The sequence below is a fragment of the Nipponia nippon genome, unplaced genomic scaffold (genome assembly GCF_047370975.1).
Source record: "Nipponia nippon isolate SJK-2023a ecotype South Korea unplaced genomic scaffold, ASM4737097v1 scaffold_3, whole genome shotgun sequence".
In the NCBI taxonomy this organism is placed as follows: Eukaryota; Metazoa; Chordata; class Aves; order Pelecaniformes; family Threskiornithidae; genus Nipponia; species Nipponia nippon.
Genome location: NW_028262347.1, coordinates 85,726,811 through 85,745,987, shown reverse-complemented (window position 1 = coordinate 85,745,987; position 19,177 = coordinate 85,726,811). Strand labels below are relative to the sequence as shown.

The 19,177-nt window shown below is 49.5% G+C and overlaps 1 protein-coding gene across 3 annotated transcripts; it reads left to right on the top strand.

Annotated features, from left to right (window-relative positions):
• Positions 1–691: 691 nt before the first annotated feature.
• Positions 692–18,498, top strand: LOC104013576 (lipase member M). 3 transcript variants are annotated; one of them, XM_087764512.1, is made up of 10 exons: positions 9,529–9,640; positions 10,562–10,673; positions 11,710–11,827; positions 12,446–12,644; positions 13,565–13,674; positions 14,383–14,528; positions 15,133–15,279; positions 15,973–16,044; positions 17,103–17,168; positions 17,298–18,498. In XM_087764512.1, exons 2-10 carry the CDS (start codon positions 10,569–10,571, stop codon positions 17,529–17,531), a joined length of 1,197 nt encoding a protein of 398 aa, XP_087620638.1. In that variant the 5' UTR covers positions 9,529–9,640; positions 10,562–10,568; the 3' UTR covers positions 17,532–18,498. The 3 variants fall into 3 exon arrangements, with proteins under 3 accessions (XP_087620639.1, XP_087620638.1, XP_087620637.1); XM_087764513.1 differs by lacking the exons at positions 9,529–9,640; positions 10,562–10,673; positions 11,710–11,827; ... (1 more) ...; positions 13,565–13,674; positions 14,383–14,528 and adding exons at positions 692–775; positions 1,342–1,507; positions 2,853–3,051; positions 3,310–3,419; positions 3,851–3,987; XM_087764511.1 differs by having other exon boundaries at positions 17,103–18,498.
• Positions 18,499–19,177: the final 679 nt, after the last annotated feature.

Here is a 19,177-nt window from a genome sequence, read left to right as displayed (position 1 = left end):
AGTATTTCTGTTGCAAATTTGTTGTCTCCAAAAAATAAAATGATAGTAAGAGGGTTTGTGGCAGGAACATGCCAAAGCAGATATACTTCAAAACCCCTCCCAGGAAGAACAGCAGGTCTCCTTGGATAGTATTTCACTTAGGTTTGCAAAAACAACTCAAGTGTGTCCCGAGGTCTCTTTCAGCCATAAGGAGAGCCCAACCAAATCACATTATTTGATTTCATATTAAGAACAAAACCTCCATGGTCCTGAAACTTAAAATAGGGTGGTTTACTCCTGATTAGTTCAGTTATCAGTTTAACCAAATAATCTATTCTTCTGACCATCCAAGCCATCATTTTAAATGAATAGTCTATAATCATCCCCTCAAAGACCAGATTTGCCTAGGAGGGTATAGCTGTATACATACACATGCATTTTTCTGAATACAAGGATCTGATGGAGAATGTGTGATTAAAACGTGATGGAGTTTGGACTCTGGCATTATTCAAGATAAGGAAAATGGGCCATTTTTTGAACCAATTAGATGATTTCAAATTTATAATTATTTCACCTGTTGGGAGGTCAGGTTCATATACTAACAGAAGTGTAGTGCAGGCCAAGTGAAATGTGTGCAATCCCTGCCTTCTGTGTCAGTTCCAGCAATGATGTCTCTCACACTGATCATGTTGACAATGTTTTGCAGAGCACCATGATGTGGCTGTTCGTAACCATTGCTTATTTAATGTACATCAGTGACAAGTCAGATGCAAGCCCCAAGGCATCCATGGATGTTGTAAGTCCTGATTTCTCTCCCTTCTTTTCCTGCTTGGGCATGGAAGCTACCTATGCTGCCATAGTCTGGACAGGACCAGTCTCTATGTCTGTATCCTCACCAGCATTTGGTACCAGGGTTTTATTAGAGTTTTTGTCTCCCTGTGCTTACGTACACAGAGATTTATGGCAGACATTTATGGGGGAGTTCGGTCCAAGTCAACAGCTTTGGTCAACACAGCTGTCTCAGGCTTGGAACTTCACTGTCATTGCTGCCCTGCTCTTCACAAACGTTGATTGCAACATGAAAAGCAACAATGGGTCTTTCTTTACCAGACCTGCTCAGGAAGTAAGGAAAACTCACACCTGCCAAAAATTTTAGCTGAAGTCATGACATCACCTCAGCGTTGGTGGAAGGGACATTGGGAGGTCCCTACTCCACCCTCCTGCTGACAGCAGGAGTCACCACCACCACCAGCTCAGGGCAGCCACTGTTGGCTTCGCCCAGCCGGTCTCCCTGATACCCTCCGGGATGGAGACCCTCACCTCCCTGAGGACCCGTCCCACGCTGTCCTTCCCTTACCACAGGGTGAAATTGTCTGCTACCATGGGTACCCCTACGAGGAGCATGAAGTGGTGAGAGACGACAGCTATTATCTCACCATGCAGAGGATTCCTCACGGTAGAGACAACCCAGGAAGCATGAGCACCTCCCATGAAGCAGAGGCACAGGGCTCCAGCATGTTCTATCCCCGTAAGTGCCATGAGAAAGTCGGCCTGCCGGTCCAGGGACCCTGAGAGCTTTGCTGGGCTGGAGTAGGTCATGGTCAGGGCTGCCTTGTCATGGGCTGGGTCCTCAAAGAGACAACTTTCCCTGTAGGATTAACCTCAGGAGCAGAAGAAATGCAGGTGCCCACCATGCCGACCTTCTTGTTCTGAGAGGATCTGCTCCAAAGAGAAAGGAAAAGATAAGGAGAATGAATGGGACAGAGAAATCTTGCCCCAGGTTTTACCTAAGCTCAAAGCCAGCCAGTGGAGCAGCAAAAAGCCATTTGTCAGCAAAAACCCCCACATGTCCAATCCAATGCCATCCACCATTTTGGCTCCTTTCTGATCTTCACTTGAACCACTGTTTCAAAGTGGAGGGGGTGATCCCCCATTCCTGGCAGGCTGTCCCTCTTCTAGGAAGCAGGAGAACTGGAGTATGAACATAGCAAATAAGTGTAAAAAGTCAGCCTTCCATTCAGGACACTTTGTCCTCAGCTGTCCAGGGTGGAAATGTGAGTCTTATATTGAGGGTCTAAAAACCAATGGAAAAAAGAGAAAAAAAAGGAAAAGAAAAGAAAGTCACTTCTATTTCAACTTTTTCATGCTGCAACGTGTGGCTGCCCTACTGCATGAATTCAGATATCCTTGCGATGACCCTGTTGTGGCTGTGAAGTTGGATCTGCTTTCAGCAGGGTATTGGAGCAGAGACCTCCAGAGGTCCTTTCCAAACTGAACCTTTCCCTAATCTCTCTTCTACTCTCTTCCTAAAGCACTTCAGGATTCCTGGTCCTTTGTAACAAAGATCTTAAGTTTGTTCTGGGGAGCTGAGAGTTGCCCATATGGCTTAAAGTGGGCAGAAGTGGGTGGAGGAATGCTCTTGACCCCTCCAGTACCCATGTCTCTTGCAATGGGGCATCATGGTGTTGCCATGCCGTGGGAGGTACTTAGACTCTGCTGGGTTTTCGATGTCTCCTGGTCAGAGCCGGAGTACCTGAGCACCATGAGGAGGGTGGTCTCCATGCAAAGAGCACAGTCAATGTCCAGACAGACATGAGGCTTGGTTTCTTTCTTCCTGGGAGCATGACTTACTGAGCTCTATTCAGTGTGGAGCTGAAACTTTTTTTTCAGATTCACTATATCGATTTTCTCTGCCCTGGGATAACCAAAGACCCTACTTCAAAAACACCTCTCCAAAGAGGCTGAGGACATAGGTGACCATCTCCCTGCACTGGAGTCACTTCCCCAGGGGGTTACTGCCAAAGCAATACCTGGATGTGAACAGTCAGTTTTGCTAGTGGTCAGAGAAAATGATCCTCCTCTCCTTTCTTCAGCTCCAAAGCCCACAGACCTCCTGCAGCATGGCCTGGTGTTGGAGGGAAGCAACTGCCTTACCAACTTGCCCAACAGCAGCCTGGGCTTCATCCTCACCGATACTGGCTATGATGTCTGGATCAGAAACAGCCAGGGGAATAGCTGGTTGCAAAAGCACGAAGAGTTTGAGTTTCACCAGCAGGAATACTCAGCTTACAGGTATTTTCTGTGAAACTGAAGGGTGAGCAAGTACCTGGTACCCTCAACAGTGTCCGTAGGCTGGAGGAGCAGCGCCGCTGACAGTCGCATCATCTGCCAGTGGGCATAAAACAACACCACTAAGATGCCATAGGGATGCCCATACCTGCCAGAGCCCTCACCCGCTCCCGAGATAGTCATAGCACCACTTGCTGTGTCCTGCCCGTCACTCTCAAGGTCAGCAACAGTAATTTTGTCATGTGTCTGTCTCCGTTGCAGCTTTCATGAAATGGCCATGTATGACCTTCCAGCAACGATCAACTATATTCTGCAGAAAACTGGACAGGAGCAGTTATACTACGTGGCTTACTCTCAAGGCACCATCACAGGTACTTAGGAGATCAGACCACTGTCAGAGTTACATTAGCTGCGCACCCCGCATTTGGGAGTGTTCTCCTGAGAGCCTGGACAGGGAGAGTAACGTCCGGGCATCTCCAAACAACGAAGGGAAAAGAGCAGGTGAAAATCCCAGTTCACTTTAACAGAACAGTTTTGAGCAGTGACAGCCCAAAAACGGTTGCAGTGATGGCTTTTGGTGCATCCCACTGCTGCCAGAGCCCCAAGAAGGGCTTGCAGGAGCTGCAGCTGGGCTGAGCAGTCAGGCTGGGAGCTGAAATGCATCAGCAGCAAAGGCTTCAGGTCAAGTCACCAACCTCCTAGAGCCACCTCCAAGGGTCCTTCCAATGGGCACACACGCCTGGGAGTCAACAACTCCTTCAGAGATAAGAGGCTAGGGTCTGCTTCCTTATCCCTCTTGCAGGTTTCATTGCGTTTTCATCCATTCCTGAGCTGGATCGCAAAATCAAGATGTTTTTCGCTTTGGCTTCTATCACCACAAGCTCAAATATGAAGTCACCCTTGGTAAGGGTCTTTGACCTCCCCAAATGGCTGGTTAAGGTATGTCCTTGCCACATGCTTGTCTGGTGTGAAGGGGAAGGAGGGAACGGGAAGGTCTCATCACCTGAGACATGCAGTGCTTGTACATCACTTCCATTTCCCTGCCCTCTGTGTGCCCTTTGCATTGAGCAGGTACACTACTACACTCTTGAGCCTGCGGGGCATTAAACAGTGTAAAGCATGCTCCTGTCCAGCCCTAATCAGAGAAGAGATAAGAAATAAAATATTGGGTTTGGGTCCATCCTCCTAGGAGAAACCTGTTGTAGGAAGATCAGGGCTCTTCCAGGGCCATGGCTATTTCTGAAAAGACAAAATTACAAAGCACAGCAAAGCTGTGGCAAGGAAGACACCTTTTGCCGACTCTCAGGAAATGCTTTTGTTTTCCTTATGTGGGAGAGAGAAGAAAAGTCTGGTGGAAACCAGTAATGAGTCTAACTGTTTTCAGTTTCTGGATTACACTTCTTAATAACATATTGATTAGGGGAGGAATTGTGAATTTGCCTGTTTGTGTCACTATATTCTTAAAATATGCCTAGGAGCAAGCAGGGCAAAGGATAAAGTCCTCTCTCCACAAAGATGTACAAATAATAATAATAATAGTGGTAATAATGAAGTAAGATAGGGTCCACTGGGCTCTGTGTGGTTGTAGTGCCTTAAACCTCCAGAGGAGTAGCGAGGTTTTCAGCACAGACATCTCGCCATGTGCAGGCGAGGGAGAGCTGCTTGTCCAACACTTCCCCTGCTCAGGGATAACTTTCAGTGGCTTGTAACGCTGGCAGATGCCCACCGCCCATGATGCAACTAGCATCCCCCACCCTGTGCCCTGTGGGGAAGAGATGGGTCGCAGAGGGCAGGTTGGAGGGTGAGAAGGGGTATTGAGCCCAGCACAGCAGCTCTCCAGAGACAAACTGTGGGTCTTAGCAGCACACTAAGTGTCTTGAGATGGTGGGATGGGGCTGTTGGTGCATGTCATTGTAGGACAACTGCAGTGGGCTCTGTTTGAGTTACCATCAAAGGGGACCGGCTGCAAAGGTGTTTCTCTTTCCATCCTTACAGCTAGGACTGACCACAGAAGAAAACAGGACGGGGTGAGGTCTCAGGGTGTAAGAATTAGTTATTTACTGCAAGGCTGTGCCCTGGAGCAGCATTCTTGCAGGACTGCACTGTGTTCATGCCATGGATATCAATGCAAATGCAAGACGACTTTTCTGTCTTTGCAAATAAACACCCAAAGCTTGGCAAGATGTTTCCCCAACAGACTTCTGAAAAGTTTGCAAGAACTTACTTATGTTTAGTTAAAAAGTACTAACTTTTTACTTCTGAAAATTTATAAGAATTACAGGGTTTAGTCTCTTCTCTTTCTGTTCAGGTTATAATGTTTCTGCCACTTCTGTAATTATCTGATGCAATGTTTGTATTGTATTGTCTTCATTCATTGGCAGTCTCCCATGACGGAACATTTTGGTGAAGTTGTCTAAATCAGATTCTGGGAGCGCTCTGCTCTCTATGGCACTGCTGCTTGCTTCCCATCTCCTGTTAAAGGATCAACAACAGTTGAAGCGGTGCATTTTGGAAACAAACAGAATGGTAAATAATCAAGGTGCTTGCAGCATAAATATTGTGATGTTCTGTCATCTGGGATTGTCTTGACCAATAAATGGATTGAGTTACATGGCAAGCTGTGTTGATCTTGCTGGGACTGGAGTCCTTGCATGTCTCAAGTCTGTCGGGCAGGTCAAAAGTCATCAGGCAGGTCCATGGTGATGGCATAGGTCCAAGGTCAGGCTGGGACATCAGCCCATGATGTCAGGGTCCAGATCAACTCAATCTCTTGCCCTTAGACTTCACAACGCAGCACAAGGCCTTCACCACCCAAGTGAATGTATTCATGGCACAGCAGTGCTCCCTTTTTATTCTCCATGTGTAGTAAACCAGCCTAAAGTCATATGCCTACATGTGTGGAGGATGTTGGTCATTCAGCCACTTACTTAATTTTCTTCCAGATGTGCTCATGCAAAGCCATTCTTGATCTGCTTGTGTATGGCACACATACACAAGGCAGAAGGCCAAAAGGGATTAAAATTGTGTCACATCCTGTTCAAAATACAGTAGTTACACCATGTTTGCTGACCTAGAATTTTCTATCAATCATTGCAGTCAATGCAAAAAAAGGCAGCACACGCATGAACTGCAGAGCATATAGTCAGCTCCAGGCTGTGTCCACACTAGAGAGGTGTCCTTCCCACTTGAGGATTATGCACAGGCACATGCTTAAAGTGAAGTTGAGCTTTTGTAAGTAACCCTAGGATTGTTTTGGTGTCTGCTTTAAGCAATGTACTGGCCTACGCTGTTATTTAGAAGCTGATTTGTACCAGGGTTAATCTAGGATAAGGTTTAATTGAGTTATGTCAAATGGTGTATCACCTTTTCATGTTTTTTCGATCCTTAACAACAACCCTGAAAACAGTTTCCAGCAGTCACTGGCATTGCTGAGTAGATTCAGAATTTTATTCAGTTGAGGACATGTTGCTTTCTTATTTCAGGAACTATGAGCAATTTCTGTGTTATTTCCTATGTTATTTCCAAATTTTCTTTTGAGATTGCTAGATGAATGCTTGGAAGAGAGACCTGGTGACTAGTCTTTGAGACTTGTATTTTTTTATATTGGTACTTTAGGCAGATGGGAATGGTATAAGGCCATGGAAAGTTACAGTTAGCCAAAATCATGATCAGGTATAATTACCTCCAGCACTCTTCACAAGCCTGTGTTGATCTCCATTCCTGACCCTGGACTATGTCATGTGGGACATGTTACTGCTCCCTGAAAGTCTCTGATAGCCTAGCTGAGGGGCTTTAAACTAGGAGAGGAACAACCAGATAAGCACTGCTTTCCTTATCAGGTTCTTTATTTGAGCAAGGTTCTCCAAGGTTACTGCAAGGGAATCATGCTTATCCGGCAGGAATTACACAAGAGTTGATGTTCTCTTATTGCTAAAATCAGAATGATACTCTCTTTCCCAGTTCAGGATGCCAAGACCAGATGACAGCTAGGTAAGCATCTCCCTGCTTGTGACTGGCTTACCCTTGTGCTTGGCAAGAGGCAACGGATAAAAGGTAACAACCAGCATCCTGGGTGTACAGTCCAGCGGCTTGTACGTGCATGAAAGCACCAGGAGAAACACCAGAGCAGGAGTTAGAGGAATGGTATGCGTTGACAGCCAAGGACATGATTAACCACTAATCAAACTGGTAAGCGCTGAGAAATGTGTTGCTTGCACCATGATGTACCACAGAGAAGGTGACTCATCAGCAGAAGACCTGCACCTGTTAACAGAAGGACAGCAGTGGGAATACAGCACATTTCATGGGTTGTTTCTCTTCCTGTTAGCCCAACAGCAGGATGGGTTACAGTCCTATGATACCTCAAACAAGAAAATGAAAGACACCCAGCAGAAATGTTGCCTAATATTTATGGAGCGTGAAGTTAACAAGATGCAGAAGCAAAATATCACACCATAGTAACTTTTGACTCCTAAAGGACCTTAGAGGCCAAGAAAGAGTTGGCCTTTGGGCCTCAAGCAGAACCCAGAAGGCATATGGAGGACTGGCAGCCCTTGCCTCCCATGTCACACTTAGGTGATCTTGGCCAGACCACTTGGATACACACATTTTGGCCCCTCTGAGAATGTATGTGTGAGAGTGCTGATTGGTACAGTCTACTTGGTTAGAAAGTTAAGTAAAATACCTTTCTGTTTCTAAATGGTCTTGGGTTTTCTTACATTAGTTCCCACAACAATACTGTAACAATATCCTGTGAGTGTGGTTATGCAGCTTTATTTTAGGATGCCCATGACAGGGTATGTAATATTTGTTTGTGCACCCTACCATGTATTATGGGGTACTGACACTGTAGGTTAATTCTAGTGACTAATTACAATTCTGTTAAGGGTACAATAACAGCTGTATTGTGATGGTATTGCTCTTTCCACCTAAATTTGCACCTATGTGTCAAAACACCCAACTCTGGTCTCCTAACTTCAAATAACTCAAAGGTCTTAATTTCTTCTTTTGTCTAAGCTACACAAGAGTTTCTCAGTAAAAAAATAGCTGCTCTTTGTTGGCAACTTCTCTCCTTCCTACCACAGTTATGATAGGTACTGGTGCAAAATCATACACTAGCCACAGCACTGATACACTGCTCTGATAGCCTTGTCCCCTGGCCTGAGGATGCTGGAGAAGTCTCTGCTGCCTTTCTATCAGTACCTAGTACTAGTACTTAGTACCTCTGCTAGATAACTAGTACTCAGTGGAGGTAGAAGGCAGCAGACTTGACAGTGGATGAAGTAGCTGACCATACAAGTAAATGGTGAGGTCTGTCTTGATGCTGTTGAAGGAAACCTGATGGTAGAGTAGAAAAACACAAGCTGGGTAGGGGTTTCTCCATCCGTACGGTGTTTTTTAACTCCTCTTGGGACACACACTGGAATTGCCCTCTACACAACCTGTAAAGTCCATCTTATGTAGTGGGATTTTTGTGCTCATGGGAGTGGGAAGACGTTTTCAAAAGGCCAAAGCAGACAGAGGGACAGAAGTAAGGTAATGAAACAGTGAAGGCTCTGGCCACACCCACCGTCAGGAGGATAGTGCCCACAAACACAGTCCCTTTGTGTCAGAGGCTGCGGCACTAATAGAAAATTACAGTCTGGTGGATGGAGTAACATAGGCGGGTTTTGGGCTGTGTTTCACAGCTCGCATACTGCTCATAGACTATGGCTGGTATGAACATTAGAAGTCAACCTAATCCATGACCAGGAAACGTATACTCAAGTAGAGTACCTGGTAGCCAGCCGACGGCTTGGTCTTTTAGGTGGCTACCAAGCAGCTACAGAAAGGCGTAGGTTGTCAGGTCACAGGCTAGAGGTGGAGAACAAACACTGTGCAATACCTCTCTCTTCACTCAAACAGAGGCATTGCACAAGCTCTCCTCCACTCTGCCATCCATTGGCAAGACACTAAGCTTGCTGCTTTTCCCGAAATCATTCCAGAGGTTTTACAAACTGCCAGTTGCAAATACAATACCACTTAGGCAAAAGGGCTATGTGGAGGTTGCCTGGGCCACTGTCACTTTTGAAGAGTGGTATAATCACCGAGTGTCTCGCACCCAGGCAGCCAGTGAAGCCTGACCTGTCTTTGGTGTGTCTATGGAGAGGTTGGCATGCTCCTGAGGCCTTGTGAAGCTGGTGGAGCCCAAGTCCTGTCACTGCCCCAGGAGCTCTTCTAAGAGGCATTTCCAAGGTCCCCTGGGAGTTAGGAACTGACCCTTTACAAAGAAAATATTTTGACATATTTACTGCAGCTATCATGAGCCTAAGGTGCAAATCCATAGCTGAAATTCCTTGCCACACCACTCCGGCTACTTTTGGAAACATAATCTTTGCAAGCACAAAAGTCATGACCACATGGCCAAGCAGAGGAAGGTATCAAAGATATGACCAGCGCGCACATTGCTTAATTGGAGGACACATGATGTGGTCCAGTGTGGTGCCAACATAGCAGGGCTCTGACACAACGTGCTCTTTTTAACGCTGGTGATGATAGAGCCACCACCATTCACACCACCAGCCTGATCAGATACGACAGTGGGCTCTGTCTGGTAACGTATTCTCCTCCGCGTAATTCAGATTTGCATTGGAGCTATCCTGAGGGTGAAAAAGCATTGATTGCTTTTTTCTTTGTAACTTGCCTCTTGGTAATACCATAGAGAGAATTACTGGGAATATTTTAGAGGGTAGATATGTCTCACAGTGTGGGACATCCATTGGGAGGAGGAAGAAGGGAGGTAGAGAGTAACCAGAAGGCTGGTGAGAAGATTTGTGACTCATGCTACTGAGTTGAAGTTAAGCTCTAACTTTTAAGAGCCTGGTGAAGCATTAGAAATCATATATAATATTAACTGTGTATATTAAGAAAAGAGCTCTGCTCAGGACAGGAGTCTCCAAGGCAGTCAAAAAGGTTTCTGTTTTTTTCAGGCTACACTTTTTTAATAAATAGTCTTCCTATAAGTCTTTACATGTTTCAGTTCATAGGATCCTTGTGTTAATAGCGGCTTCTGGGTGAAAAAGCTAAACAATAGAGAAACAGCAAGAGTATAGATATGTGTCATATTAATGTGTTCCTTGCATGGTGTAAACTCTTACTTCAGATTCATTTGGTTTATGTGACTCTTGGCCTGACAGCATTTTCTATCACTTTAGTTCTTGCATTATAAAGCTGTTTCTCTTCTTTTCACCATTAAAAATACAAAAATGGGTCTTGCCTAGTACCAGATCCAGTCTGTACGGAGGAGTATGAGGAGACTTGCATGGACTGTAATGGAAGCTGGAAGTGGGAATCCTCTCTGGTTCCCCAGCCCAGACCGTGGTATATGGTCTTCAGATACATAAAGAACTTAACCCATCGTAACCAAGTAGAAACAGACATTCATAACAATGTTAAATAATAATAATAGTAATAATAATAATAATAATAATAATAATAATAATAATAATAATAATAATATTATTATTTTACACAGACACAAGATGTGGCTGTTTATTGCAATCCTGTTTTTGCTGCAAGCACCCATGAACTCAACAGATGCCATCAAGCAGAATAAGGCTATAAATCCTGAGACTTTCATGAATGTTGTAAGTCAGAAGTTTGAATTTCCACTCTGAAAGTTTGCAGACATTTAGCTGGGAGAGAGAGGGTTAGAAAGTATGTATGTGGAGGGGGCTCGGGTCACCACGTGTGCTGGTTTTGTTGAACAGTGTGATATGACGTGGCCACCATACCATCATTAACAAGCCCTGCTTCCTGAAGGAGTCCTCTTCCCCCAGCAGTATTAAGTGCAATTATCAGCAGGTCAGTTGTAGAAGGGAGTAATCCCAGCATGGATTTGATCAGACATCTTCCTGGAGGGTAGAAAGTTCTGTGTGGCTCCTCGTCTTCAGCTGCAGCAGGTTGCTCAGGGCCATGTCCAGCCAAGTCCTGAAAGTCTCTGAAGGTGGGTTTAGATGGACCCAAGACTTAGGCAATAAAATGGCTGAAATTAATCTCTTCTGCCAACTGTGTGGCAAAGCAAGCATACAGTGATGTGTAGGCAGGATCACAGCTGAATTTCACCAGACTGAAACTTCCCAATCTGTGGGGTTTTCAGCATAAATAAAGCTCGGGCAGTGCCTCAGAAGCCCTGCAACAAATCCTATGGAGCTTGTTCTGTTGCCCTTCCAGTCAGCCCAGCTCAGCAGGTTCAATATGCCCTGCCATCTTATCTGCCCCACACATCAGCTCAGAGTGTGACATGACATGTCCTGCCAACAGTGTCAGCTGTTAATAAATCATTTTGGTTTCAGTCTTTGTTTTTGGAAACATTTCAAACGCATGTGCTGCTGCATGCTGCAGCAGAGCCCTGCTGCAGCCAGATCCCCTCCTGCTCGCAGGCAGAAGCCCACGGCTGAGTGTCTCCTCTTCCCTTGCACATCTCGCTGGGGCAGGCATGGGATTCAGGCAGAGCATCCTCTCTGAAAAAAGCTCTCAGAGACACCCCAGGCAAAGCAATGTCTCAGCTGCCACTATGTTTTGGTTTTGCAAAGGCATCCCAGTGGATGAGGGATGCGCTCTTTGAGTCAAATGAGCACCTTGGCTATGGAAAGCTTTCCACCTGGGTTCTTCTTTCCCCAGAGCCAAATAATCTGCCACAGAGGGTACCCCAGCGAGGAGTATGAAGTCCTGACTCATGACGGCTACTTTGTCAGCCTGAACAGAATTCCTCATGGGAGAGAAAATCCTGGGAACAAAGGTATGGCTCTATTTCACAAGGAAGCCAGCAAAAAAATAAAAAAAACTTAACACAACAAGCAGGTGAAGGGATGAACCTTACCAGGCCAGGGGAGTATTTATTGTTAAAGCAAAAATACCAAATCCATGGTATTTCTCTGATTTACAGTCAAGGCTTTAGCAGCCAGCATAGGATAGTGTGCGTGCAGCACAGCAACCGCCTTTCATATCAAGCAGAGACTTGGTTTTAAGTCTCAGAGGGTGCAGGCACATCTTAAGAGAGCTCCTCATTTAATTTTTTCCCCATAAACTTGTGACTTTGGGGTTTGAACCATCTCAGGGACGAGCCTGTACATCTGAGCTTTCACATGGTTGTTGTCAGTGGCCATGGTGCTGAGCTTGTACGGATGAGCACCTGGGGTCTGAAAGGCTTAGGAGGGATGTCTGCAGCCCTCCAGCCTGAGACAATGAGAGCAACCACCACAAGACAACTACGGCAAGGATTTCTTCACCAGGAAACATAATTTAAATGCACATTTTATGTCTTCTGGCAGTGCAAGCAAGAGGCTTTATTGGCCTGAATTTGGGGCAAGTAGTGAAATTCTGGGTCAATGAAATGCGCTGTTTCTTTCGCATCCAGGGGCCAAGCCAGTTGTGTTTCTCCAGCACGGGGTATTTGGAGAAGGCAGCCACTGGGTGGAAAATCTGGCTAACAACAGCCTTGGCTTCATACTAGCAGACTCCGGCTATGACGTCTGGCTGGGAAACAGCCGGGGGACAAGCTGGTCCCGGAGACACCAGCACCTTTCAGCTGACCAGGTTGAATTCTGGGATTTCAGGTGGGCTGGAGCAGATTACAAAGGCATGGCAAACTTCCCTGCCTGTCACTAACCTCTAGGCAGATATGGATGTCCCCAAGCATGCAAGTCAGAGCACCTAATCCCTGTGTATGGCCTCCCCCAGACCTCCCAGTGATGTGCCCAGGGAGAAAGGAGGTACCTGTGACATGGTGCCAACACCTCCCTGCAGCTGCCTGGCCCTGCCAAGAGTGCAGGGCACTGCTGCCTGCATGGGGATGCCCATCCTGCAGAGACATCAGCCCTGTCTTGGGCTTCTGCGTGGACCTCCCCAGCCAAGCCCCCCCAGCAAGGTGTCCACAAGCGTCATTGCCACCTCCCCTTCTAGACACTGTCCACAGAAACCTTGTCTCCAAGAATGGCATTTTAAGCTGCTACTGCTGCTCCAGAGCTGATCTTCAGAGCACTCCTGGATTTCCCAAGCTCATAAACATGCTTCTAGTAGAAAAAGCTAATGAAGTAGGTCTGCATTTCACCATATCACACTAAAAGGCACAGGGGCAGGAACTGGTGCTCCATTCCCTTCTTGGAAAGAGCATCTCTAGGAGCAGAGCTGGTGTTGTAATCCTGATGAGAGCCAGCTCTGGGTCTGCAGAACTGCTGTGTATTGCACCTGAATGCACAGCTGGCCAGGCCCTGCAGTTTCTTTACTGCTAGTCATGGTTATGGGAGGACCAAGCCCTTTCAGGGAAGGATGAGGCCATGGCAGGAAGGATGCCTTCAGACTCTCTGCAGTTTCACCCAGCACGGGGGTCTCCTAGCTCATAGGAATTTTCTCCTGGAAAATCAGCCACAGATGTTAAGCCCTTCAGTACACAAGCAATGCAAGGCAGACAAAATTCACAGGTAAGTTTTCTCTCCTGGTGTTACCTTATAACCAATGCACTACTCCTGTGTTGCAGCTTCCATGAAATGGCAATGTACGACCTCCCAGCCATGATCGACTTTGTTCTGCAGAAGACTGGGCAGAAGCAGATATACTACGTTGGCTACTCCCAGGGCTGCACGATCGGTGCGTTAGAAGGGGTTGCACATCATGCTGCCTGGACCACTTTGAAAACTTTGGTGTTTGCAAGCAAAAAGCAGAGAGCTCCCATCTTTGTGGGCTGCCGAGCAGGCAGGCTAGGTAGAAGGTCTCTTGCAGCAAGAAGTCTCACAGCAGCCATGCTTTCCATACAAGACATCTAGGAGGACCAATGTGCTCCTAGGGTAGTAAGAAAGCTCCTGGTGACCTCAGTAAGCTCCTTGTTGCAAATATAATTCAATCTAGAAAACCAAATTGCGGTGTTCCACCTCAAAACCAAAGGTGTTTTGCATGGAAGTCACAGCTTCTGCTTTCTGATGAAATGCATGGTGCTCCTTCTCACCAGCTGGGCCATCAGGGGTATGAGGTAACCTCTGTGACGATGATACCCTTTAGCAGTGGTTGATGGAAAATGACAGTACTGTTCCCTTCACCTGGTGCATGGGGCAGGACTTCCCATCTGTGGTAGTCACTGAAGTGCCTCATCAGCCACTTGTTACCATAGGAATAAAGGTGTTATCTCCTTTTGGACATCTCTAGCACTAATGTTAAGCAGAAAGGTGGCAAGAAATACCAGGTTTCTAATTGGAGCTAATGCCAGCTAAACAGATCTGGGCGGTGGGTCCAAGCGAACCCTTGGATTAAGCACCTGAAGAAAGATCGACCAAGTTTCAGGTTGTTTTTCTGTTTTCTCAGCGTTCATTGCATTTTCATCCATGCCAGAACTGGCTCAAAAAATCAAAATGTTTTTTGCCCTGGCTCCAGCAGTGATAATCAAGCACGCCAAAAGCCCCATCATGAAAATGTCTTTCCTTCTGGACAGGAAATTCAAGATGTTTCAGGTAGGGGATTACTCCATGCTCTCCTCCCCCAAACACACCAGTGCTAGAAAAGGGGTCATGCCCAGACGCAGGCCCCTGGGCTATCCAATGCAGCAGACAACAGTTAATTCCTGCTGATTTATAAGCACAGACATGATTCTGTGCAAGTGCACTCCTGCATGGTCACTTTGGTGAGCGCATCTTCCTTCCATCTGTAGGATCTTCAGGTGTTGAAAGTGGTCTTTCTATGGGGGCACTTGTTGAATTCCCAGACAGACTGCCTGGAAAAGAGCAGCTTTACTGTGTTGATGTTAAAGACAGTGAAAAATGAATCCAATGCTTGGGGGGAGGTGGGGGGAAAGAGGAGAGTCCCGCATATTGATTTCCCTGGTGTGCATTCAATCAGCATCACCTCCTGCAATCAGCTGTGCACATCTCAGTGAGGCAGGAGGGCAAAGGAGAAGCAGGTTTGACTCCTGTGGGCACCCTGTGCCGCACATCCCCTCACTGCCCAGCTGGTGAGACAGCTCACAGAGATGCCGGCCAGCAGTGGGTCAGGGGAGGCAGTCCGAGGGCTAGGCTGCAGGAAGATGCGAGAAATCAACCTTGCCCTTTGCTTCTGCAGCTTCTGCTTGGCAGAACGGACGCCTCACTGTGGATGAGAAAGCTGTGGAGGTTTCTTCCCGAGCTGTGCAGGCACCCACTGCTGCACAAGCCCTGTGCCAACCTCTTCTTTCTGCTGGGCGGCTACAATGAGAAGAACCTCAATATGGTGGGTGTGCTGCCCTGTGTGGGGGCGAGGGAGCTGGAGCCCCAGGGTGCGCCGCTTGGGAGCACCCAGCAGCACCCACTGGCTCTGCCGACCCCCCTGCCTGCTGTCTGTCCCCTCTCTGCCAAACACCCTGCCCAGCCTGCTACAGCTGCTCACACCCAGTGCTCACAGGCAAGCAGGTGCTCCAAAGCCAACACATGTCCCTCTGCCAAAGCTCTCTCTCGCTACTTCTCCTCCCCAGACAGGAGAAGTCCCCAGGCTCTCCTGAGTGAATGTCAGTGGCCAGGTGGCACTTGGTAGCATCTCTGAGTTAGGGCTGCCTGTCACCAAGACCAGCTATACCTCCCACCAGCACCCCTGGGGTTCAGCCCCTGCTCCCACCCACCCTACATCAAGTCTGCTGAAGCAGCATCTGGGTGACCACAGGTAGTCACGAAGGTCTTGAGCACAGTCCCTGAGCCCAGATGAGGTATCTCCAGGAGCTAGGGGTACCCCATCCTTCATCACCATTCTCCTCCTGGAGCTGTCTCAGAGCAATTGATTTTTAATGAAAATTATGTTCCTGAACCTGACCCAACTCTCTAGGCAGCGTGACTCAGCAGTGGCTGTTTTGGGAAATGCATCATCTGGCAACTGCTGTCCTCGCTCCCATCCATTGGAAAGCAATGATAGCTTGAATATGTTTCCTTGTAGACACGGCTGGATGTGTACACATCCCACTATCCAGATGGGACGTCTGTCAAAAACATGATACACTGGGCCCAGGTAGGTTCCCTGAAATGCAGATGCTTCACCCCTGGGATGGTCCCTTCACTGAGAGTCTGGTATGTCCAGGGACGATGTGAGAGGTTGGGGATCTTGGACGTTAGCTGTTCATGAGAAAGTAAAGGCAAGAAATTAGGTGTACAGAAGAGGCGCTGAATGCAGGATGAGCTGCCCTAGTCCCTCTGAGGACCGGGGGACACTGGGGTGTGCGCCCTGGGCTGTGCCAGGCAGGATGAGGGAAGGGATGGGGAGGCCACAGCTGGATGCTGGGACCAGTTTGGGGCTCCCAGGGATCCCCAAAGCAGAGTGAGCCTGGGGACACCATGGTGATGGTGGCTGGAAGCCAGAGCATATAGAGAGGCTGGGGGAGCTGGGCTTGCTCAGCCAGAGAAGAGGAGGCGAAGGGGAATCCAACAGCATCTCCCGCTGCCCAGAGGGGTCTTGGAGACACTGGGGCCAGACTCTGCCAGTCTGAGCAACCTGCTGCAGCTGTGGCATTGGCCCTGCTTGACCCTCAACCTGGTGCCTCCTTGCAGAGCTGAATTATAGGTAACAAGGAAGGCGAAAAAGGTCTTTTTAGTCAATGCAATTATTGTGCAGGTATCTGAGCTTTCTCCACTAGCATAGAAGCAACTCTTATAATAACTGGGCTCACTGATGTCTCTGTACTCTGAGCCCGAAGTGTCATGAGAAGGTAAGGATGATCAGGTTGTTGAAGGAAAACTCGCCAACGTGAAGTCCTCCAGCAGCATCCTGCACACACAGCTGGTGATGAGCAGGTTTTCAGAGGCACAAGCATTGCACTGGGGCAGCCAAGAAGTCGCATGCAACACCTTAGTTTGTCAACCCACAGATAGGGACAGGCGTGGAGCTAGAGGTCAAAGCATCATCCTGTTAAAAAAGGTGGAAAGTCTGGCTTTGCAGGGATGCCACCTCCTCCTGCAATGTCCCATGTGAGCACCCTTTCATTATGTGGTCCCTTGAGGCGGTCGGGAGACGCTGGACCCATGCAGTAGTGCTCGCTGGCCTCCCACCGCAGATCTATCCTCTCCTCCCAGGTGATGAAATCAGGAGAATTCAAAGCTTTCGACTATGGCAGCGAAAACCCAGCCATGTACCACCAGGTAGGAGGCTGCAGCAGCAGTGCTGGCGGCTGGAGAAGCCAGGGGACTGTCCTGGGTGTTGCAGGGACAGACTGGCTTGCTGGGGTTGACCACGACAGCAGTTCCTCAGTGCCCGCTGTGTCCCTCCAGGAGACACCTCCCTCCTACCAGGTGGAGGAAATGCCCGTGCCCACCGCGGTGTGGTCGGGGGGGCAGGACTGGGCAATTGACTCGAGGGATGTCCGCCTGCTGCTGCCCCGCATCACCCATCTCATCACCTACGGCCACATCCCCGACTGGAACCACTGGGACTTCATCTGGGGCTTGGACGCCCCCAGGCGCCTCTACAGCAGCATTCTGGAGCTGATGAAGGGGTCCAAGTAGAGCAGTCACTCCCCAGGGAGATGCCGGTGGCCTGGCTCCTCTCCCTCAGCTGGAACAGCCCGAGGAGGTGGTGGGACATCCCCTGCTGTCCCCTCCTTCCTGCTGGCCTGACACGCTTGTGGTGACAGTGCTTCCCGCACACCCCTTAGTCGTCGACGTTTGTCCTCCTCCTTGCTTGAGAGCTCCTCAAGGACCAGTGGCACTGTGAAGGCAGGGCAGTGCTGGGGTCAGCCAAGACATCGGGGCAGGCAGGAGCCACCGGCTGGGCAGCGCTGCTGGCAGGGCCCCAGGGTGATGGTGGAGCTGCATCCTGGGCTGCACGAAGGACAACAGGGACCCTCCCACGGTGGCTGCCTAGTGGGTTGGGGATTATAGAGCCCAACCCACGAGGAGAAGGGAGGGAGCTGGGCTTGTTGGGTCTGTCCGTGGGGAGGGGAGGGTGTCTGAGAGCAGCCCCCAACCACAGCACAGGCAGGGATGGAGGGGATGGATGAGGCCAAATCCTTCTCGTCAGCAACAGGCAACACAACCAAGGGCCCTGGCCCCAGGTCACAGCCCAGGGGGGTTTAGGTTGGACGTGGGGAACTCTTCTGCCCCAGACAGGTCCCCAGGGAGGTGGAGGGTATCCATCCCGGGGGGGGGGCCGATTCAGGACTCAGCTGGGCCAAGCCAGGCACTTGCCTGCATCATTCAGTCCCGAGGCTGAACAGCTGGAGGTCCCTGGGGATGGCTGCATGGCTCAGCGTTGACATGCCAGGAACGTCTGTCCTCCATCCCTGGGAGCCAGCGGCCCCAAATGCCCCAGGCCCGGGTCCCCAGGCCACGGTCTCCCCATGAAACTGCCACCAGGCTGGTGCCCCGTAGCAGTGCGCAGCACCCCCCTGCCGGTCCCACCCTGCTGCTTGCTGGAAAACCAGAGGCGGGGAAAATCCCTCCAAAATAAATGCTCAAAGGGGATCCCAGGAGCCTGCACCGCAGCTCTGACACCCCCGCCTCTTCCTTGCATGTAAATATTTTCTGGGGGGCTGCCCGTACTTGGGGCCAGCAGGGATAAGTGCTGCACACCCGCAGCGGTGGGGTGACCCCAGCCACAGCCAGCCAGGCTCGCTGCTTGGCAGGGTGGCACGGCGGGTGCTGCCTGGGGGTCCCAGCTGGGGCCACCCCGGTACCTGCGCCCCACCACCGCCAAGGTGGGCAGGAGGCAGGGCATCCCCCGGGCAGCACCGGGGCAGGAGCGATCGCCGGCAAAGAGCCGCCAGGCGGCCTTGGGGACAGGAAGCTTTAGTCGTGCCCGCAACACCTTGGCAATCACCGGCAAGCAGGAGCTCTGGGGCTGGCCCTTGAGGGCAGCTGCCTGCCTGCGGCACCGCTGCCGGCGCCGGCAGCTCTCCCCGGTGCAGCCAGGATGGGTACGGCCAGGACCAAACATCGGCATCCAGCGGCTCCTCCGCCTTGCCAGGCTAGCCGGCCTCGGCACCAGGCAGCTGCCGGCGCAGGAAGGGGCGAGAAGGAGGGCGCTGAGGCGGTCCCGGGATTGCCCCCTGTCCCAGGAAGGGTCCCCTCTCCCAAACCAGCCTCCTCCCGCCCCCCCTTCTGCAAAGCCACCGGGTTCCTGGTCCCGCTCACCGCCGCCGCCATGACCACGC

Excerpts from the sequence above, each read along its gene's own strand:
- LOC104013576 (XM_087764511.1), top strand. The coding sequence starts at position 10,569 with ATGTGGCTGTTTATTGCAATCCTGTTTTTGCTGCAAGCACCCATGAAC. Across the intron at positions 11,828-12,445 it reads AGAAAATCCTGGGAACAAAG|GGGCCAAGCCAGTTGTGTTT; the intron begins GTATGGCTCTAT and ends TTTCGCATCCAG. Across the intron at positions 15,280-15,972 it reads ATGAGAAGAACCTCAATATG|ACACGGCTGGATGTGTACAC; the intron begins GTGGGTGTGCTG and ends GTTTCCTTGTAG.